Source organism: Brachyhypopomus gauderio, chromosome 6 (assembly GCF_052324685.1).
Source record: "Brachyhypopomus gauderio isolate BG-103 chromosome 6, BGAUD_0.2, whole genome shotgun sequence".
Taxonomy (NCBI): Eukaryota; Metazoa; Chordata; class Actinopteri; order Gymnotiformes; family Hypopomidae; genus Brachyhypopomus; species Brachyhypopomus gauderio.
In genome coordinates, this window is record NC_135216.1 from 8,626,079 (window position 1) to 8,648,636 (window position 22,558).

At 42.3% G+C, this 22,558-nt stretch overlaps 3 protein-coding genes across 5 annotated transcripts; 2 read left to right on the forward strand and 1 right to left on the reverse strand.

Moving 5' to 3' along the window:
* Positions 1-4,729: 4,729 nt before the first annotated feature.
* Positions 4,730-7,483, forward strand: marcksl1b (MARCKS-like 1b). Its single transcript, XM_077008491.1, has 2 exons — positions 4,730-5,002; positions 6,182-7,483. Exons 1-2 carry the CDS (start codon positions 4,919-4,921, stop codon positions 6,719-6,721), a joined length of 624 nt encoding a protein of 207 aa, XP_076864606.1. The 5' UTR covers positions 4,730-4,918; the 3' UTR covers positions 6,722-7,483.
* Positions 7,484-10,704: 3,221 nt separating this feature from the next.
* On the forward strand, positions 10,705-17,391 carry hdac1 (histone deacetylase 1). Of its 3 annotated transcripts, none has more exons than XM_077008493.1 (14): positions 10,705-10,847; positions 11,715-11,827; positions 11,932-12,049; positions 12,516-12,590; positions 12,728-12,866; positions 13,022-13,163; positions 13,284-13,376; positions 13,502-13,610; positions 13,723-13,863; positions 14,044-14,152; positions 14,421-14,548; positions 15,971-16,135; positions 16,451-16,499; positions 16,635-17,391. In XM_077008493.1, exons 1-14 carry the CDS (start codon positions 10,796-10,798, stop codon positions 16,657-16,659), a joined length of 1,458 nt encoding a protein of 485 aa, XP_076864608.1. In that variant the 5' UTR covers positions 10,705-10,795; the 3' UTR covers positions 16,660-17,391. The 3 variants fall into 3 exon arrangements, with proteins under 3 accessions (XP_076864608.1, XP_076864609.1, XP_076864610.1); XM_077008494.1 differs by having other exon boundaries at positions 15,971-16,117; XM_077008495.1 differs by lacking the exon at positions 10,705-10,847 and adding an exon at positions 11,113-11,198.
* A 269-nt stretch (positions 17,392-17,660) lies between these two features.
* Positions 17,661-21,977, reverse strand: eif3i (eukaryotic translation initiation factor 3, subunit I). Its single transcript, XM_077008496.1, has 11 exons — positions 21,818-21,977; positions 21,129-21,221; positions 20,960-21,047; positions 20,801-20,866; positions 20,387-20,536; positions 20,000-20,127; positions 19,739-19,849; positions 19,448-19,537; positions 18,953-19,026; positions 18,649-18,741; positions 17,661-17,951 (listed from the first exon to the last, which is right to left on the reverse strand). Exons 1-11 carry the CDS (start codon positions 21,818-21,820, stop codon positions 17,870-17,872), a joined length of 978 nt encoding a protein of 325 aa, XP_076864611.1. The 5' UTR covers positions 21,821-21,977; the 3' UTR covers positions 17,661-17,869.
* Between the last annotated feature and the right edge of the window lie 581 nt (positions 21,978-22,558).

A 22,558-nucleotide genomic window follows, 5' to 3' on the forward strand; every position in this document is an offset into this window, starting at 1 on the left:
TTTTATAAAAAGATTGTAGTATTGCTCAGCAAGTTCACCTCGGACTATTATGTCTGCTCGTCTTTTCAGGTTATTCATACACTACTCACAGACTGCATACACACACACACACACACACACACACACACACACACACACACACACACACACACACACACACACACACACACAGAGATATGGTAAAGCTATGGGCAGTAATATCCTCAGTTAAACAGTCAAGTGCAAACAGTTAAGTGTTTATTCAAATCCCTTTTTGACACATGAGACTGGCCTTATTACTATTACAACAGATGCAAATGTGGGTGAGGGAAACTGCACTAGCACAGATGGAGAAATGCGGTGTGTAGCACTGGCTGTCTGGATGTTTTTGGCGGACGTGTCAATGAGATGGGCCTCTTTCACACTGCTCTGTGTGCTACTATGTGTGCTCACTGCTCAATAACAAATATCTAGATTATATAAACTCGGAGGCTGACATCTAGCATGAAACTCTTTCCACTTTCTCCGCAGGATTAGATGTGTCTCCTGAACGGAAAAAAAAAACGTTCCCTAAGATGGCTCTCACTTCCTTATGCAGTCACGAGATGCTGTGTGTGAGCACACTCGCGTCTGCCGTGTGTGTGTGTGTGTGTGTGTGTGTGTGTGTGTGTGTGTGTGTGTGTGTGTGTGCGCAGAGCCCACGGTGCCCACGCTGAAGGTTAAAAATAACCAGCCCTCCTTTCATGGTTTCATACATGTGAACACACTTCTGCTCCTCTCCCGAATCCCATGTTCTGTAGGTGGGCGAGAGGAAGAGGAGGAGCATGGCAGAAGAGGAAGAGGCAGGCTGGAACCGTCGCTGGTGAGAGGCCACAGGGGGCTGTGAGAGGCTCCAGGATTAAACGCAAGGATGCCGGTCGGCTAAGAGAGGAAGGGTGTCCGGTTGGACGGACGGTGGCGTTACCACGGTTGGACCACGTTACTGCCTCTACTGCCTCTACAGAGGTGTGTGAGACTGTGTATACGACAGGGACGGTGAATGTGCGGGAGTCATCTGTTCACCGTACCCAGACAGCTTGAACATTTGTCGTAATTGAATTCACAAAATCTCTCCTCCTTGTGGTAAACAAATCATTTTTCTCATTCGGGCACTGCTGCGAAACAGAGGCTCCCCAGTGTGCGATGGTACGGCATGGGAGACATGGTGGTGCTTGTTAGTGGCCAAGGCAGCGAGGGTTAGGGCACAGACAATAGAATACAGAGAGCAGATCAATCCACCTTGTGTTTTGTGATGTGAACAGCTGACTTAGGTGCAGTTGGCTCGTGACGGGCCTGGCAGAGAAAAGGTTAACAAACTCCATTCAGCAGTTCTCTGGCAGAGAAGAGCAAACACATTTACAGAAGTGCGTGGCATTCCTGTCGTTAAAGGGTGGTTTAAATTTTCACTAGAATGGTTTAAACCTTCCTCCCCTGGGATTTCCCCTGCTACGGCTGGCACAGAAATAAAGACAGCAAGCAAAGGCAAGAGAGGTGAAATGAAAGTGAAAGTTCAAGGTCCGTGAACCACACCGCCGAGTCAGTGACGTGCAGATGAGCTCAGACTTGGGAATCCCAGTAGAGTCCTGGCAGAGGAAAGTCCCGTCACGTTTCCCCAGGTACACGCCAAACCAGACAGAGACCCGCCTCGGTGTTTACAGGTGAGGGAGTTTACAATGGGTGATCTGCTAGGAACCGCAGGTGAATTCCAGCTCAAATATCATTGCGTCTGTGTTATAACAGTAGCCCGGGCGTGTAATGATGACTGGCCACAGTTTAGCGTAAAGGTCCACAAAAGTCTGTTTTTGTTGGAATTCCCATTTTAACGCACAGTGGGGTTTTTTTTCAGTGCCTTCCTGGAAGTGATGGATATGGATTTACGAGATGTTTAAGGTTCTGTGGGGTGTCTGTGTTTGGGAAAGGGGGCATCTGAACCTCCAACCCTGCACTCTTTCCATCTGCACATGGGCCCGTGCTGTCAGCCTCCGTGTGGCATGTGAGGTCCCCAGCCGTCGGCTCCTTGGACCCCGGCACCTTCACACTTAAGCTCAAAGCTAAAGTCAAGATTTTTCCCCCTCTCTTCCCCTTTTTGTCTCTGTCCAACATGGACATCTGTCTCATAGATTGCCGTGCCATATGCTCACACTTTCTCATTCACAGGCTAAGAGTCTTAGATTTCCTTACAGATCAATGACACCTAACAAATTAGAGAGGTCGTGTCACTTGGTATTTAGAACGGTGAAACGCAACGTGTAGGAAGACAAAAGCAACTTGCTTGCAAAAGAGAGTTACCAGTCACTGCACAAAGTCCTGTCTTTCGTTTTTGTGAAACTTCCAGCTGTTACTTAATCCGCTCCTATATGTTGAAAGGACTGACACCAGAAATACTTCTTCGGTTCTTTGGAGTGGGGAGGAAAAGTAGGGCCTTAGCAATAATGTTATGACATTTGAGTTGAGATTTGAATATAGTATTTAATGACTGCAGCAAGAAGGGCCATTTCCATGTGGCCGTGTCAGCACTCTGCCGTATGGAGCCCTCTTCGCCTAGTGTTCCGCACCCCGGCGTGTGACGCTCACCAGTTGACTTTCTGAAAACTGAACAATAGGTCCTTTTTAGCATATAAATCTCACTCTGTGTTCAGGCATGAAATCCAGGCAGCCAAACAAAAAGAGCCATTCACTCTTGTGGGGGAAGAAAAGAGAGAGAGAGAGAGAGAGAGAGAGAGAGAGAGAGAGAGAGAGAGAAAGAGAGAGAGATAAGATGCTCTACGTTTAACAGGGCAGAAAGCAGCTCGAGGCCTCAGGGCCATAACTAGAGAGGGGGCAAGATGGAGAGATGTCGTTAGAAGAGTTAGAAATGTGGTAAAACAAAAGAAAGTCATCCACGGCCTTGATATACCCGCTCACCACAGAGCCCAGGCTCCCTGGGGTAATCTGCCTTCACAAATAATGTTTTCAGCTGCATCTTTTCGTATCTCCCTCCTCTCCTCTTCTCAAAAAGCTGGGGTTAAAAAGTTGAAAAGTTCTCTGATCCTGATGTGAAGCCAATGGCACTTACACAGCACCTCGTACTCCTGAGTGACTCCCGAGTGACCCTGTGATTGAACTCAACTCTCTCACTGGACTAGGGCTCATTCTCTCCATGTAAATGCATGTGTAGTGTTTACAAGATAAGACAAAATCCCTAAATAGGGGCAGTTGTGTGAAAGGAAACAAACCACTGAAAGGCTCCAGGAGCCAATCAGAAAGGATCAAAGGAATGTGAAATAGTCTCTTGAACAAGAATTACAAAATGACATTGCAAATGAATGTGAATGAATATTTTAATATTAGATTTTGTAATAACATTATATCATATATGACATTATAAATATTAAAGCATATTGTTCCAGAGCAGAGTATCACTCAGAACAAATCACCCAGTGAAAATCTCTTGTGTTTTGAGTGTGCTGGTATTCTCATCCACAATACCTCCTGCTGACCTGCTGGGCGTCCAGACAGTTGTGATGGGGACAAGGTGTGTGACAGCCCCCCTGTCCCATCACAGGACCATCAACACGCCCATTCAAATTCACGCCTGAGGTCCACCCTCTCGGTCTGCGTGTGCTTATCTCTGCTCTGATAAGTGAGCTCCACGAGACATTAAAACCCATCACAATGTGGAGGTCTTCCCCGGTGCAAAGAACGTGTGAAAGGCAGACTGCTCTGCAGTGGATTGTGGCTGTTTGCTTTTGTACACTGACTCTCAACTGATCTTGTGACAATGATAGCCTTTCATACCAGCTGCTTTTTGGAGGTGGAGGGGTTGGGGGGGGGGGGGGTTCTGCAGCATTTACAATGAGATGATGTGTCCTGACCCGTCATCAAGTAAAATAAACCACATCACAAAAGCTCTGGGTACTGGGAGGCTCTGGCAACCCCACCCCCAACCACACCCCCACCCCCAAAACTTTCTTTTTTTCTCTCAACCCCCCAACTCTCTCCCTAAGGAAAAATGAAATGAATGATTCAGTATATGATCTTATTCATGACATTCCTTCATCTGACACAAACAACAAAGCCATTCTAACACCCCGCCACCACCCGGCATTCTAAGAAAGAAGCAAGATGCAAATGAAGTTAAAAAAAAATCTTCATGATCACTGCATGCCTTGCATTCCTCGGTCCTCCACAGACAGTAGAGACTTTATGGCATTTGGCAATGCCAAGGGGACTGGACAGAGAGACCCAGTCACGACCTTTAAACAACATTACAACTTTTCTCCAATCAATAGACCCTTCCTCGAGTTTGAGTTTTATTTTGTTAGGAATCCATGTTTGGGTCTGTTATGTCTAAGCTAAGTATTATTACTCTCAAATCAATTTAGCTATAATCAATAATAGATATTATTGTGATTTCCATTTCATTGTTACTGTAAACTAGAGAGTGGTCCAGAAAGTTACTGAATGATGTCTGAAATTCAAAAATGAACTTTTAGTCCCCTATTTTTGCAGTGATTTATGCATTACTTAAAGATTTAAGTTTTGGGTTTTTAAATAACTCAACAGGTCCCTTCTAACATAGATTTAATGCCATTTTTTTGCCTAGATAGTGAGCAAAGAAGTGGGATATACAGGGGGTCTGGCAGAGGGCGGCACCTTGTTTCAGATTGGCTAAAGTCACGGCGCCACGCCCATGGGCGGGGCCTAGGGTTATCTTGAAGCGCCGTTCAACCAGTACTGCTAGTAGTAGGTCGCATTCGACGCGGACGGGTGAAGGACGTCGGGGAGCAGAGAAGTGTCAAATCTTCCTTTTAAACCGAGAAAAAAAGCAGCTTTCTCGCACTTTTGGATGCACGCTACGCCCACTGGTCTGGATTTATTTTTCACTCACCTGATTTATTTGAACTAACTTTAAAAAGCGATGGGATCCCAGGCATCAAAGGGAGGAGTGGCTGTGGACGGGACCGCCGCCGGTGACCCGGCTGCCGTCAAGACTAACGGACAGGTAGGCAGCACTCTTCCCCGCTCTTCTGCGCTCTTCTCGGCTCTTCTGCGCTCTTCTCAGCCGTTCCGCCGATGGTGACACACCCACACCTAACAAGTGCTTTTGCCGGGAGTGCTTTTTGCTGGGCAGCTCTCCTGCTGATGCATTAGACGTTGGCGCACACGGTCTGAAGGAGTGATGGTCAATAGACCGTCATTCATTAATTAGCGACCTATCGTTAATGCAATGCATTAAAAATAATAAAAAATGCACATGCATGCTTTTCAGAGTCCAAATCTCCAGCAGGAGACCCGTTATCCGTGCGCCATCGCTCATTACAGTGTGCGTAAAGCGTTGGCCAGGCACGTAATGGCTGTCAATAACGTCTCACTCTTTTAGTGGAGCACTTGAAGATGCATGTACATATTCACCTGCGACCTCCGTAAGCGTGCAAAAGAGCTGCTTTTGCTTTTCAAGCATGTTTTAGCATTTATGGTGCCTCATTTAATGGTATTCTTCAGTTGCAGTTTAAATTGGCAATAGTGTTTGTGTCTCGTTTATTTATATATCACCGAAATGAAGTCATTGCATTTTAATGTAAGTGTAATTACATATCACGTAGGTGGAAAAGCGTGATTTGGAGATTGGTTGTATTGGTGTTACCGGGAGCGCGTGCCGGCTGGATTTACAGACGCGCGAGCGTGCGAGTCTAGACACTGGACAGTAGTAGAATCACCACAGACACCAGATTTGGTTAAAAACACCAAAAAAAATGTATGGAAAAGACTCCCGTGGTGTTCTTTACTTAATATCGACGGGTTATTTGTTTTAGATTTTTTAAATGGTTAACCTACGTCGACGGTATTTGTGAATCAAATACGGCGAAACCACCTCGTATCGATCGAGTTTGGTCTTTTGTCTGAAAGCTCCAGTCTCGACTCGCGGTCCGTTTGTTTCACGGTCGGTTATCGCCCCCACTCGGCGGTCCGCGGTACTGCAAGGCGTCACCTACGAGCCTTGCGTTTTGTACGTTATCGGTCGTCGAATGGTTCGTCGACGATTAAAACGACACAGATGGAGTTAATTAAAAAAACATACGTTCAAGTGTCTCCTGATTTATCACACGAACGACATCTATAGTTAAACCCATTATTTGCCTTTAGTTAAATCCTCACCACTTTTTGTTTTTTCCCCCCCTAGGAGAATGGTCATGTTAAAACCAATGGTGACGTCTCTGCAAAGGCGGAGGGAGATACCGCTGCCACCACCAACGGTTCAGCCGAGGCAGCCAAAGAGCCCGAGGCAGGAGCAGGTGATGCCATCGAGCCCGCACCCGCTGCAGAGGGCGACGCGGCCAAACCGGAGGGCGAGGCCGCCAAGGAGACCCCCAAGAAGAAAAAGAAGAAGTTCTCCCTGAAGAACTCCTTCAAGTTCAAGGGCATCTCGCTGAAGAAGAACAAAAAGAGCACGGAGGTGAAGGAGGAGACCGCCGCTGCCACCGCCGAGGAAAAGCCCGAGGAGAACGGGGCGGCGGCCGCGGTCGAGGAGAAGAAGGAGGAGGCGAAGGCGGAGGAGACCCCCGCCCCTGCTGAGACCCCCAAGGCCGAGGAAGCCCCAGCCAAGGCCGAGGAGGCCGTCGCCCCCAAGGAGGAGGCTGCTCCCCCGGCTCCTGCTGCCGAACCCACAAAAGCGACAGAGGAGACCACCTCCACGCCCGCACCATCTGAACAGAAAGAGTGATTGTACTTCACAAGGACTTTGTGAACTGTTTTTCAAGAAAAAAATAATAAATATATATAAATATATATATTTATATATATGTGTATATGTATGCATATGTATATATACATGGATATATGTATATGTATATATACACATGTATGTGAAAAAAAGACTCCTTGTGCCACTATCTTCAAGATTAATAAGACATGACAGACTAGATTCACTAGTTCACTTCCCAGTAAATGGTCAAAGGTCTGGGACTCTGAATTTAGGCTGATACCACCTGGAATCAGGATATCAACACAGGAGAGAGAGATGAGTTTGAAAAGGAGATGAAGACCAGGCATCTTTCAAAATCACCACCACAAAGATGCTATTATATAAAAGAGAACCATCACCACATATAATGACTGTTAAAAAATGGAAAAGAAAAAAAGACTTGCCAACTTTCTACATTCCTATATTTTAACCCAAATTTAAGTATTTTGTGGTGTATAGAGAACCATTTTAAATATCCAGAAGGCTTTGTCTTGTTTGTTTGAAATCGCATTTTAATTTTCATCTTGGTGAAAAAGAAAAAAAAACACATTTGAGCTTGCTATGTTCACATTTGAAGTTTTAAAAGAAGCAGAGTTGTTATGTGTTAAATGTGAGCCTTGATCTGCTTTTTTGTCTATGTAAATAAATTTGACCAATTTTGTTCTTTATTTTGCTAATGTTAAAAGATGTTACTGGTTTTATTGTAAAGTTGATAATGGTAAATAAATGTTGGTTACCTAATTAAGGGTGATACGTGTCCTTCTCTTCAGCTGTGAGGTAGAGACCCAGACAGACGCCACTGCACGACTACAAATTCAGTCTAAGGAAAAGTCCAGAAAACCATTAGTTGCTCTTTGTGACTTAAAACAGTGAAATACATTTATGAGCATTTTTGCCACCTGATAATTAGATATGAAACCTTAATTAGATTAATCACACTGATTAATTAGGAGACACTGGAAAAGACAGGCCTGACTTGGCAATAACCAAATAAACCTCGTCTACCAATGAGGCCCCAATGATCCATACTACTACAAGTTCTTCATGTGGAGTCTTATGCATCAGAAAAAAAACCCAAATGTACAATGATGTGCTTGCGCAGTTTACTTGTAGACCAGATAATTGAGAAAATGGAGAAAACAAAATATGAGCTATGAGCATTAAATGCCATGTGATGTAGCATTAGATAACAGTTCATCTGAGGTGCAATCCACTATTTAGTGCCTTGTTTGATTGCAGGATGTAAAAGTGAATTAATTGCTTTTTTAAATCACCCTTTTATTTAAAAAATAGTGGTTGATAAATGACTTGTTGAAAGAAAACATTGCTTGTTGTGAATAATGATGAGACCATTATTTAATTACTGTTTATTCATTATTGCAGCAAGATTTCATGTGTGTGTGTATCCCTTAAATATACCCCATGTCAGGTCAAATGTAGATGTGTCTCCTGTTAGGTGTTTGTCGATGTATTATAATCAATTACAATTATTTACTTCATTACTACACCTATAATAAACTCCAAATATAAGAACATTTGCTAAATATAATCAAAAAGTCTATAAAAACTGCCTTTATTGTCTATCAACTTGATATTAGTACATAAATATATTCGAAATGCAGTGAATGAGTAAAATATGGCCATATGTCGCCATCAGGTGTCCATGTCTTGTATTACTACTACGCATATATACAGTATGTTGTTATTTGTAATTGCTTATGTAATAACATAAATTGAATTATCTTTTGTAATATTGAAGAAGGTGAAATAAGTTACTTATCTAAGATGCCTGCTTAGATGCCTGCTTAAAATTTCAGGTCCTTTATGGGTCCTGTCCTGTCTTTAACATAACTCACAAGGTTATTAGCAGGGATGAGGTCAGACTGCAGTACTTAACAAGGTTAATTCTGTGATCAACATGAACCTGAACATACACACTTACTAACCGCACTGCTGAGATAACCAATCATAACCCAAACTCGCTAGAATTACCAATTTTATGGCATGAATGTTAACAAGACTCCCAAATATTTAGGAGAAAATGGCTCTATAACATAATAGATCAATCAGCATACGGTACTTCACAATGGAGACTATGTGCCCTGGAAAAAGGTTTGCCTCTTGAATCATCTTCCTCACTTTCATAGACATGTAACATTCTCTTTTAGACAGGCCAATCAAAACCATAACTGTTCAGCATTTCTAAATGCAAAGCACAGGCTTGTAATGCCTTCACTAACTAAATTCTCCATAAGGAGCCCTGTTAGTAGTGAGAAAGCTTTGGTGCTTTGCATCAATGACATGATGTGCCCTTGTTTAAATTATTGCCATAATAGTTGAGATGTTTTCAGGTGAAATGAGCCATATTTGTCAACTGTGATTTTTCACCACAATCAAAATTTGTTCTCCACATTTACCCATCTGTGCAATTAGACACACACACTAGTGATTACTAGGGGGCTGTGGCGCACACATGCCCATAGCGGTGGGCAGCCCTAGCCCAGCGCCCAGGGAGCAGTTGGGGTTAGGGGCCTTGCTCAAGGGTACCCCAGTCATGGCCTCAGGCCTGGGAATCGAACCCACGACCCTCCAGTCACAAGACCAGTTCCCTACCACAGGACCATGACTGCCCCAAAAAGCTACTTTACAGACTCTGCCTTACTAATGAAAGATTGGCATTGTCTACATGATTCATTCTTTGTGTATTCTGATCTTGTATCTTCTTATGAGTGAATAAAGGTGTTTGAGAACTATGACTGGAAATTTAATAAAATCTTAATTTGAATATCATTTTGTTGAGGAATTTCTATTTGTTTTTAAAGAAAATCAATAAATGAACAAACTAAAGATAAGCATGTTGTCTCATATTTTCAGTAAAAAAAAACAATCAAGCTGATAACAAATAACTTCACAACTTATAGTTCTAATATTTTCCAGGTGTGCAAGTAATTCTGGAAGGCAGTGTTTGTGCTGCAATATGAGTGAAGCAATATTTATTTAATATAACTCTACTATAAATAGCATAGTATGGAACAGAGACCAGGGGAAGTAAATCAAGATTTGCAGATATATTTTTAGCGCACAGTTTTTATTTACAGACAACACAAGAGCTGTTTAATGTATATCCTACATGAATTACATTTTACTAACTTGAACAAATAAGTAAAATGTAATATCAGGTTGACAATCTTTTCTTACAGTGGTTTTGTTTTTGTGTAACAAAATGTGTAACAAAATGTTCATTTTGGCCTGTGTTATATGTGTTGTATGTCTATCCTTGTTCAAGCACTTTTAGCCTCAGCGCATCCGCAGGTTTAGTGTTTGTGTATAGCCTGCAACTACCTGGTTAGGACCACTTTCCACACAACTATATAAGACAAAGATAAAAGAGAACCATGCTGGCTTGACTGATGGTGTCCGGATGGTGTGCCTTGAATAAATCCCAACTGGTGATGTGACCAGTGCGTTCAAGTAGGTTTGGGCTTTTGCTTTGTAGGCAAGCATCAGGGTTTTAAATATGATGATGGTGAGTTCAGGAGATCAGTGATGTGAGCGTCACAGTGAACTGATGTGCAAGAATTTACAGTGCAGTTTTGCAGCTGCATTTTAGATCAGGTGAAAAGCCCCAGTGGCATGAATCAGAAGATCTGACAAGAGTTAGTTTCAGTACTTAAGTGGCCTGAATTTAAGTGCATGGCCTCCCTGAAAATAAATACATGTAGAAACTTGCACATCAGGGTCGTGATGTGCAACTTAATACGCCAACTTAATACGCCAAGATCAGAGAATTTGGACTCCAAGATCATAGAAGATACGTATCACCAGCTCTATGTCTATGCTTTATTATATTGCACAGGACATTTTAACTTAATCCTGTATCACCAAGAGTGAAAGGATACAGTGAGAGATGATTGGTTCGGACATATACGGTAACGCCTCAAGAAAAGAAAGCTAAAATCTGATTGGAGGAGATATACTATCGACAAGTTCCCATTGAAGTTAGTAGCGCAGAAAGCCCGGCAGGCTCAACCTCACACTGTAATTGGGGGTAAAATGGCGCTGACTTCCCAAGGAACAAAGAAGAAAGTTTGCTATTATTATGATGGTAAGAACCGGCGCTCTGTGCGGCCGTGTTATATTTTCACCTGCGCAAAAACTAAAAGCAGTAATTGCTTTATACGTTTTCTGCAAACATTTCACTCGTATGGGTTCCGGTATTAATTGTTAGCTAAATGTAGCCGGTTAGCTAGCCAGTTTATGCTAGTTACAGCTGTGCTAGCTGGAGTTAGCCACTCGGCTAAGTAGCTGTGTGGCTAATGCTAACTAGCTAATGCTAACTAGCTAACCAGACAGAAGTAATCGAGTGTAATTCCGCTCTGTGTTGTCTGCGGTTATCACACTTCCCCCACTACAATAATAACGACCGTCAGTTCGACACGGATAAACCGCGGTGCCGGTGAGTTGTGGCCGGTTTCGTACGCTAGCTAGCTGAGGTGTCAGCATCCCAACTTGCTAGTAGTTAGCCAGCGAGCTAACGCGTCAGCCCAGCGGAACAGCTAACGGGAGTAGCCGAGCGGAGCTAGCACAGCCCGACCTGACGACCAGCACAGAGGACTTGTCAGTTTCCCAAGTTCGTTTGTAACCGGTGCGACTGAAAGTTCGGCGCGGTGCACACGCAGGAGTCCGTACGGGTGTATTGTGCTTGTTTTTTGGGTGTGTTGGAGGTTATTTTATGCCTTACTCGCAAGATTTTGCCCTTTGTGGTGCGTCCTGATACAGCTGTAGAGTTGGAGGATGTGGGGAGCTGTGCTGGTCTGCTGGTTGATTTATAGCAAATGAATGTTGGTTGACTAGTTCTAACTTAAAGCCTTTTATATCTTATGAAATTGGTAGACGTTTAAGGACAAATCTGAACTTTTAAATAACTAAATTACTTAGTTTTTAATTACTAAATTACTTTTTTCCCTTTCAGGTGATGTTGGGAATTATTACTATGGCCAGGGCCATCCCATGAAGCCCCACAGAATCCGGATGACCCACAATCTTCTCCTGAACTATGGGCTGTACAGAAAGATGGAGATCTATGTAAGGCACAGAAGTGGTTTGGTTATTGACCTGTACAAGGAGCGTACGAGCTGATGTAGGAAGTCATGGTCGTGACTGATCTGTATACGTTTGTACATCGACAGAGGCCACACAAAGCGAATGCTGAAGAGATGACCAAGTATCACAGCGACGACTACATTAAGTTCTTGCGCTCCATCCGCCCAGACAACATGTCTGAGTATAGCAAGCAAATGCAGAGATGTGAGTATTTTATCCAAGGATGGTGATATTGGTGTAGCAGATTTAGGCTACAGTTTGTTTTTGTATTGCAGTTTCCTAGACATCACTGTGTCTAATGTTGCAGCAAGCGTTTTTTTTTTCAGTAATCAACTAATTGTATCTCAATTGTTTATTTAAAATCGGATTCTTCCTCTAATATTTATAGATTTTCTAAAGTGTCTTCATTAAGCTGAAATATTCTTTCTTGTCTTTGAACGTTAAATGTTTGAAGAAATGTCCAAAATGGATCTCTCTTGTGATGCTTTGCTTGAAAAGAACCCATTTCAAACGTGTAGTGAGATTACATCTTTAGAAAAACATTCAGACACAGCTGCAATGCTTTGAAGTGTTGCAAATGTACACACTAGATTTAAAATGGTATTGGAAAAAGTAAATTCTAAAATGCCATAGGCCTAAAAAAAAACGATCATTAATATTTCCTTCTCAGTTAATGTTGGTGAAGACTGTCCTGTGTTTGATGGCTTGTTTGAGTTCTGCCAGCTTTCAACAGGAGGCTCTGTTGGTAAGTGTGTTCTGCTCTCTGGGTTTGGATCTCTTTTAATTTTGTTCAGGGAAGGGGAAATGAATGGCTTCTCAGACTATGAGAACATTAAGTGTGATGAGCAACCATGTGTTTGGTGTTTACTCTGACCTGCTCAGCTGGGGCTGTCAAACTGAACAAACAGCAGACAGACATTGCCATCAACTGGGCAGGTGGCCTTCACCATGCCAAGAAGTCGGAGGCTTCTGGTTTCTGCTATGTCAACGACATTGTCCTGGCCATCCTGGAGCTGCTAAAGTACGTCCGTCCTCCGTAAACCTCGCGGTTGTCCTTAAGTGTGTTCCCTTAAGTCGTTCTCTGGTAGTAACTGTCTCAGTGCCACTGTAGAGATTTATTGCTGCAGCTTGAACTCGGTTTTAACGATACACGGTGTATTTGACGCTGTCTGGTAGATATCATCAAAGAGTACTGTATATCGATATTGACATCCACCACGGTGATGGAGTCGAGGAGGCTTTCTACACCACAGACCGTGTCATGACAGTGTCTTTCCACAAGTATGGAGAGTACTTCCCTGGCACCGGCGACCTTAGAGTGAGTTCCTGTTTGGGTTTTTTTTCTTTCAGTGAATCGCAGGTGTAATTACACAGTTCTACTCATTTATGTAGAGCTTTGAGTTTCGATTATTGTGCTAATTGTTTCTGCGTTTGTTAGGACATTGGGGCAGGGAAGGGCAAATACTACGCTGTTAACTACCCGCTCAGGGACGGCATCGACGACGAGTCTTACGAAGCCATATTCAAACCCGTAAGTCGTTATTTTTAAAAAAAGCTGAATCAGTTTGGTTAAAATATTGATATTATACTCTGTGTAATTGAAGTACCTGTCGGACTGTTTGCTTGTGTGATTATGCGTGCTGGTCTGTGCTTCAGATCATGGCCAAAGTCATGGAGATGTACCAGCCCAGTGCCGTAGTGCTTCAGTGTGGTGCGGACTCTCTGTCTGGAGACAGGCTCGGCTGCTTCAACCTCACCATCAAAGGTGTGAACCCCCCCCCCCCCCCCCACACACACACACCCGTACGTACTTATACACGTTCCCCGCCCCAGACACATCTTTGCCCTCTGATGTGGGGTTCCTCTGTGTCTTGCAGGCCATGCGAAGTGTGTGGAGTACATGAAGAGCTTCAACCTGCCCTTGCTGATGCTGGGGGGTGGAGGTTACACCATCAGGAACGTGGCGCGCTGCTGGACCTTCGAGACGGCTGTAGCACTGGACTCCACTATTCCCAACGGTAAGACTGGGATATCACGCATGGCACGTTGACCCTTGAGAAAGGAATACCATGAAGGAGGATTGATCGTTTAATATTAATAAATGTGTTTGTAATGTATGTACAATTTTTTTTGTGTGTATCGAGTTATGATTTAGTGCCAACGTTTCCTGTCTTTTTTTTTTTTTTTCTTTTCATCAGAACTTCCATACAATGACTACTTTGAATATTTTGGACCTGATTTCAAGCTCCACATAAGCCCTTCCAATATGACCAACCAGAACACAAACGACTACCTAGAGAAGATCAAGTGAGTGTGTCCAACGTGTGAAGCGTTCTGCTCTTTTACATTGCAGTTGTCTTGATTAACATCAATTGTGAAACACTCTTACTGTATATGCATCATTTTGGAAATGTGCTGCATAAATATTGATTAGTAGTAGTAGTAGTATTACTACATTGATTAGTAAGTCTTTTGGTATTAGCATTTATTGAGTAGTTATGTCACTTCCGTAGTTGTGAGAAACGGTAACTCTTAAAGCAGGATTCTCTTCTGGCCTGTGTGCGTGTGTGTGTAGGCAGCGTCTGTTTGAAAACCTGCGCATGTTGCCCCATGCGCCGGGCGTGCAGATGCAGGCCATCCCAGAGGACGCAGTGCAAGAGGACAGCGGGGACGAGGAGGATGACCCAGACAAACGTGTCCCCAGTGAGTCCCTTCGCCTCCTGGGACTGCTGGGGTTGCTGGCCCTTGTATTTTCTCCCCTCACCCTAATGCTCTTTTAAAAGCCGAGTAAGTGTGAATCCCAGTCCTCCCGTTGTTGCGCACCTCCTCAAAGAGCAGAACAAGTTCTCAGAGTGGCGTTGGACTTCTACAGGCCTTAGGAACCATGTTCTTCAGCCTTTGGGTAGATATAATGTCCTGTAGAAAACATAGTGGAAGACCAAACTGTTACCTTTAACAGAGGTGCAGACTCCTCTCTTCTGAAGTCTGGCACTTCGGTTGGGATCACCTTTCAATGGGGCCTTGCTTGGATTTGCATTCTGGATGGAAGAGTTTAGAGCTGAGTTTTTTAGGCTGACGGTAGGGCTGCCACAAACGATTATTTTTTATAGTCGACTAATCACCGATTAATTTTTATGATTAGTCGACTAATCAGATCGTACGTTAATTGAATATAAAACATAAAGCTTATCACACTAGAATGCAACTGCTATTATATAACCATCATTAGATTTCAGCTGTATGCTAACTAAAAATAAAAACAATTAAGATCATAGTTCATTAAACCTTTAATGAAACATGCAGCTTGTTGCAACAAACAATTATTAACATAAGTATAAGGCACTGGCTTAAACAACGTAAAAATAAATACATTAATAAAGAATTTTTTTTTAGGTTTTTCTTTCTTTCATTTGATGTCTCTGGCATCAAACCTAGCTACATTTAAATCAAATAAGGTAGGTACCTGAAACTAAGGAATTATTCACAAAAATAAAGTTTTGGTCTCACTGACGTCACAGAAAACACACCAATGCGTGCTAAGGCTAATGAAACAAATCGCCATCACTAATGTTAACTTTTACAGCTACCATGATAAGTACTAAGTTAACACTCTGTTTACGGTAACGTTAGCAGCTAACTAGCGATTTAGATTACAGAGATGACGGTCCCTCTTCATCATTGTCACAATCAGCCACAACAGGCTTCAGGTGCTCGTACATCGCGGTTGTGCTGCCGTGGAAGGCAAGTTCTGCCTTGCAGATATTGCATGCGTTTCGGGACCCGGCTAGGAAAATTATCCCACACTTGAGTTCCGTAGCCGGGTAGCCATTATACCAGTCTGTATAACGTCCTGGAATGTCGTCCGCTGTCTACCCCGGTTTCCACTACTGCGCATGTGCGTCAAGGACAGAAAGGCAGACGCAGCAGTTTGGAGAGAAAAAAAATGACGCATCGACTATTAAATTAGTCGTCAACTATGTTAATAGTCGACATAATTGTGACTAGTCGACTAATCATGGCAGCCCTAGCTGATGGACATGTGTCACTAGCATCGTCTAATAGTGCAAGGTTTACTGGGAGTCTGTTTTCACGGGCTTACTGTGTCTGACCGTGTTCCTTCACCAGTCCGTGCACACGATAAGCGGATAGCCTGCGATGAGGAGTTCTCTGACTCTGACGATGAAGGACAAGGCGGCCGCAGGAACACCGCCAACTACAAGAAGACCAAACGCGTGAAGACGGAAGAGGAGAAGGATGGAGAAGAGAAGAAAGGTGAGCAGCCAAGCAGAGGTAACGGCACTTCATCACTTCATCACCCTTTTGGTGGGAGCCACTGCCATTTCTTCCTGAGCCTAATCCTGGCTTATATCACTCTTAATGGTGCTTCTGCTGTCCAAATGCTTTACAGTCCCGTCAAATCTTAAACTAAGATTAATTTCAAACATTAGCCTTTGAGTTAAAGTTTTATTCTGCATTTAGAGCAGTTTAAATCTGTAGAATGTTTTAGGTAAAGTTTGGACGAGTTTGCATTTGTTGGTTGTGTTATGTCAAATTTAAAATGTATGTGTGTTATAATATATAATGTTTTGTTTTCCAATCCTACAGATGTCAAGGAGGAGGAGAAGACACCAGAGGAGAAGATGGACACAAAGGGGTGAGATGGTTTCTCATCTAGCCTCCCCCAGTGTGGATTGGGTTCTTCTTGGAAAATGCTATTGGGGGGGGGGGGGGTGCTAGCAAGAGAAATGAGGCACAGTCGTGATATTAATAGCCTTTTTCTTTTTTGAAGGCCAAAAGAAGAGTTGAAAACCTGAGGGAACTTATTTGAAGTCCAGTTGGATGCATTAACTTGCATCACACACCCAGCGTTACCCCACACACGTGCGAACATCACACACCCAACGTTACCCCACACACCTGCGCTCTTGGCTCCCAAGCTAAAAACTGTAAATTATTTTCTAAGACTCATTTTACTATTTGTATTCTTAACGAGCGGTATAAACGTTTTTTTGCATTACAAATGTGAATTGAAATGTAAGATGTATGTTTCCTTCCCCCCTTTGTGCTTTGAAAGGTTACATCACTTTTTATTTTATTTTTTAAGTTAGAAATGTATCACTGTCTACCAAAAGTAGCACCTCAATCAAACAGGACCAGAAACGGTAGTGGGAGTTGGTCTACAGCATTCCCCCTGGGGAGGCCTCACCTCTAAGTTATTTTCAATAATGGACTTGACATATCTCTTTTGCTTATTAGGTCTTGTGTTTCTGTGGATACTGTTCCCCTGGTACAGTGTCCTTTACCTCATTTTTAAGAGATAAAGATGTTTGTTTTAATGACGGCGTCCGTGTTGATGGATCTGAACCCCTGCCGCAGACGGGGAGAAAGACCCGTGCTATTGCTGTTAAGACTCCAGATTCTACTCTTATTGTGGTTGTGCAAGCAAGTCGGTGGTAATTCTGGCCAGATCTAGCAGTTTAGTGGTTTTGAAATGTCCATATTATAACAATGCCTTTGGTAAAGTAAATAAAGAGAAATTTCTCTCATGTCTTTTTTCTATTTTCAAATACTGTGAATCCATGAATAGTGTGACTGTCCCAGCACATTGTTGTGGCATTTCTATGGTCATGAATTGTTTGGATACATTTTCTGAAATGAATAACACATTTGCATATTATCCATGGTTCAGAATGTATGATCCATCAAATACTTTAGAAGAGCAATGCTGATTCATACATTCAACTGAAATTTCAGTAACAATTAATCATTTACTACTCATTAATAGCAAATTAATATACAAAGTAATACAAGAACATTCTTGTGAAATGCAGTTTAATTCAAATGTTTGATTAAATACACCACAAAAGATGACTTGCATCATGGGTAAAGCCTGTGTTGAAAGGCCCATATAAAACCAGACTCTGTCTGACCGGTGAAGTCCAGGACGTAACAGAGTTCAGCTGTTAATCAGGTGAGCAGTGAGGAGTGAACCAGGATTCAGGAATGCTGTCCGTGTGTGTGATCTCAGGCCTCCAGTTCAAAGTCAAAGTACGGAGGATCAAAGTAATGAATTCTGACATAGCCATCCTCTCCTCCGCTGCTATAGCTATAGAATAAAATTGGAAGAAATACTTAGTATATAATGTATATATCATATTACAATAATTCATATAATACCAGTATTACATATAATCAAAGCAACCTGGGCTTCCATAACACCTCAGCAGGGCCACAGGCTGATCACCTCCGTGCCGCATTGATGCAGTAAATTGTGCAAAGGGAGCTCCGACCAAGTATTGAGAGGTCCGACCATTTATTGAGTATTGAGTATTCGTATTGAGTATTTATTGAGTATTGAGCTCCGACCATTTACTGTACATACTTTCAGTAGACCAACATTTATGAATTAAAAATCATCTTTTGAATTATGAATTGCATTTTTTTTTCAGTTGGTCTTGACTTCTAATTTTCTGAGATTAATGATTTTGGGTTTATGGCTTACAGCCAATAAAATCATCAACATTAATAGAAATAAACACATGAAATAGAGCACTGTTTGACATGAATCTATATATGAGTTTCACTTTTTGTATTTAATTAATGAAAAATTAACTTTTTGATAAATTCTAATTTATTGAGATGTCGCTATATATTGGTATTACTGTAAACCATAATTCATCAAACAGTAGTTTGCTTTTACCAGATCACTAAAGTAGTGATTTATACCACAAAGCCTCTGGAAAATGCTGTAAATAGCAATGTGTAATAAGGTGTGTGTATGTGGGGGTGACAATAACACATACCTCTTCCCATCTGGGTGGAATTCTACACAGTTGATGGGCCCAAAATGGCCTTTCACCCTCCCAAACTCCTCTTCATAGGCAGCATGGAAAAACCTTCAGAGAGTGGAATATATTAGCCATGGACCAGAATACAAACTCCACCCCCCGGAGGTGTGAAAACAACACTACAGACTCATATTCCTTGTCCTTCATTTCCCCAACATCCATTTTTTTCAAAATATCATGTTTGCTCAATTCTTCAAATTAAATAAAAACACAGTAAGAGGAGCTGAGCCTGAGGGGCAGCGCTGGTCTCCACACTCACCTAGCCTCGAACTTGCCAATCCTAGTGGAAGTGGTTGTGACCTCCATGGCCTCCTGACCTCCTCCCACGACCACCTAGGTACCAACAAACACAGCTCTCAGATCCATACACTTTAAAACAGGACACCGGAATGGCGGGATACGCACATGAAAACACTCCTCGTCTTGTGCTAAACCATTAATTAGTTTTTTAACTCATGAATCAGAGAGCATAGTACGTCCTAATTACACCCATCCTGGACAGAAACCTGAGTGTAGAACACTGGTGGAAACACAGAGAGGCGACGGAGAGGAAGAAGCACAACATGCAAACTCATTTGGTTTCCACTAAGAAACAATCCCATATTCTACTGAAAAATTACAAAATAGTGGCAATTTATTAGACATGTGTATTATGTTATAACAATTACATGTTTTATCTGGTCTGTTGAGCTTTGTACCATCAAATGGGTTTGTGATGTCTAATGAAAGAAACGGGCTGATGTAGATCCCTTACGTGGTCCATGATGGGGGAGATGGCAGCAGAGTTCACAGGCCGCTCTGTCTTGAAGGTCTTTATGTGATCTAGTGACGTTGAATCGAAGAGCTGCGTAGAGACAGGGAGCATTTCAGTCTCTCCGCATGGCCAAGCATGTTAACAGAGGCTAAATTCTTCTATGTGCAAAAAAACATTACATTATAAATAACTTTTCTTCTTAAGAACAGTCATATTGTGATGTTTGTATATTAAGAGATTTATATATAGATATTTTATGGAAGGACCTCCACTTGCGGCGATAGTGCAGACCTTTGCGGTGCTGTCTTTGGAGGCCGTGACGACCATTGTGAGGTCCAGGGACGTCTGGATGTCGTTGATCTGCTTGGTGTGTTCCTTGATCTTCTTCATAATCTCCCCAGACTACAGATTTTAAAAAGCACAAATGAAATGTACACCTTAAATCACAAGCGAATTAAAACTATGGCTATGCACACACAGCAACACACACGCTAAGGTTGTCTTCATTCAGCCTGACCTGTGGAAATAAACATTTGATCTGAGATTGCAAACCTTCGCACTGAATTGGTTGATTTCCCCGTTTTCATGACCAGCAATGACAAACTCGCCAAGTGGACCCCACACTGCACTCGTGATCTTGGACTCACTGCATGGCACAGAGAGATATGGCTGGTTTTCCTCTGAGGACAGATAAAAAATAAGAAAACAATTAGCCTTTTTTGAGGGACAATTCAGTGACCACACTTTCATCGAACTAAACATACATTAGTGTGTGTATATGAATGTGTGAGTATATATATGTACGAGTCTGTATTGACATAAAAGCATTACACACAAGCAACAGGCATTTCAGGTGTATGTTTAGTACTGCAGAAATTACAGTTCTAATATTTCTGTATTCATATTTTTCTACTGTTAACAGTAAGGAACTACATTTACCAATCTGTTGTGGGTCTCGCAGATCAAAGAAATTAAGATAGCACTGGTAGCCCATCTGTTTGTCGGTGGAGAACATGATGATGTTTCCGCTGAAGTCAAATCCACACGTTCTCACTGCTGAATTGGTTTCGAGCACAGCTAATTGTTTACCTTAAGATAAAAATGCAAAATACCACTCAATACGACTGCAGCAATGTTAAAACCAATCCTAGCTCACATTCGTTTTTGCATTACAGCACACCTGACACACCCACTGTCCCTTTAAAATATAAAACAGAAACAGACTGACACAAAATATATGTGATTGTTCTTTTCTGTTTGGTCCTTTTAGTACACATCAGAATGGTTAGAGTAGGCAGCCAGGTGAGGGAATGAAACCACAGTTGCACATCATGACAGCAGGGCTCAACTCACCTGTCTCGCAATCCCAGAGCCGACAGCTATTATCGGCAGATCCAGTCAATACATGCTTGGTATCCCCTTAAAAAAACTTGTTAAGGTTACCAACAAACATAGGAACAACATTTATTGCAACAGCTTTAACATTATGGAGCATCTTCAAGTGAAGGATACAGTCCACGTCCACACACCAAACGGCGCCTGTGTGTCCGTTGTAAGTGCCAAGCCTCTCTCCGTTGACGGAGTACCACACGTTCACAAACTGAACAGGAAACATTATTTATCCATCAATTTGTTCCAAATGATCACGGTTAGTTGTGCAGTCCCCAGTCCCTCCACTCACCTGGTCCTTGGCCACAGAGAACAACAAATCTCCCTCTCTGTTGTACTTGATTTGAGTGATGGAGCGCTCATGGCCCTGGAGAAGTATTGGTTTCTGCAGAAAGTACATTTAATGTCAAGAGGCGCCACACAAACGTGAAACAATATTATGAAAAACTACAATACATAGCAGAAATCACATTAAAACACACAAATCAGAAAAAAAAAGTTTGACACTTAATCTACAGGACTGTATTATTAATAGAAACTGCAGCAATCTAAATGATCTAGTTATTTAGGAAAACAAATGATGAACCACACCAGAATAATAGACTAATTAGTGAACCTAGATTAATCACTAATATTTATCTAGATTAGTTATCTTGATATTCTGAGGGACACTTTAGTGAAACAGCTAGCTATGTCTAATAAATGTGTCATTTGAAAATAATGTTTATATAAATGTAATATTAGTACACATGTAAAAAGTAAATAAATTATAGACAACTTTGCGCCATGGTTAACTTTACTAAACTACAAAAACGAGTTTCTAACACACAGGCGAGGATAACAGGCTATCGGCTAACAGGCTTACGAGCTAACAGGCTAGCGGCTAAACGTGCTAAATGAGCGTCAGGTGTGTTTTATGAACGTGTCCCACACGACCGTGTCGACTAACAGCACATCGGTGACCCGGCCGTCTTCTCTCACCATGATCTCTCGTGTCGGGCACGTCTCGCCGCGCCGGTATCGGTTATTAGGACGTTTAATAAACCCAAGGAAACCCGGTTAGCACTGCGCGTGCTGATCAGCGACGGGATAAAAACGGAAGTGACATTTTTTAACTTCCTGTCCGTGGAAGACGTGAACCGGGGCGAACACGCACCGCCACATAACGGGCCGGGTCGGACAAGGACGCCGGACCGGCTGAGACGGAAGACAGACTTTAATATTATCTGCACGGAACACAGGGCCTTGGTGTTCATTTGCAGCAGAAGCTTGATTTCCACGATCCAGAGGATTTTTGACTGAAACTTTTACTTTACATCTTAAAAGAAAGTGAAATAAAGTATTACATTGTGCTTTTACAATGATTGTGCCAGTTTGGGTCTTCAGTTTATTATAATGCATACACAATTCTTTTGTGCAGCAGTGTACACAAAACCTGACTAATGTGGTTAGATGTTGGGTTTGGGGTGTAAGACTAGCTACAGGCATGTTAATAAATCATACTAAAACGAATTTATATGGCACAACAGAACAAACAACAGATTTCATTAGATGCATTTTAGATGGAATGTTTGATGGAGGTATAGCCTACAAACATTCCTATACATCAATGCAGAACACATTATTATTTGGGCCTCAACTAAAAATAGCAGCCATCAAAGACAAAAAGAGTAGCCTTAGTAACAGATCACACTTTACAATAGTCAGTGGCACAAAAAATAT

Coding starts and splice junctions, on each gene's coding strand:
- marcksl1b (XM_077008491.1), top strand. CDS start 4,919: ATGGGATCCCAGGCATCAAAGGGAGGAGTGGCTGTGGACGGGACCGCC. Junction 5,003..6,181: donor CCGTCAAGACTAACGGACAG/GTAGGCAGCACT, acceptor TTCCCCCCCTAG/GAGAATGGTCATGTTAAAAC.
- eif3i (XM_077008496.1), bottom strand. Junction 20,537..20,800: donor GCTCTGGGATTGCGAGACAG/GTGAGTTGAGCC, acceptor TTTTATCTTAAG/GTAAACAATTAGCTGTGCTC. Junction 20,128..20,386: donor GCGAGACCCACAACAGATTG/GTAAATGTAGTT, acceptor ATCTGTCCTCAG/AGGAAAACCAGCCATATCTC.
- hdac1 (XM_077008493.1), top strand. CDS start 10,796: ATGGCGCTGACTTCCCAAGGAACAAAGAAGAAAGTTTGCTATTATTAT. Junction 12,591..12,727: donor TTCAACAGGAGGCTCTGTTG/GTAAGTGTGTTC, acceptor TGACCTGCTCAG/CTGGGGCTGTCAAACTGAAC. Junction 13,377..13,501: donor ACGAAGCCATATTCAAACCC/GTAAGTCGTTAT, acceptor TCTGTGCTTCAG/ATCATGGCCAAAGTCATGGA.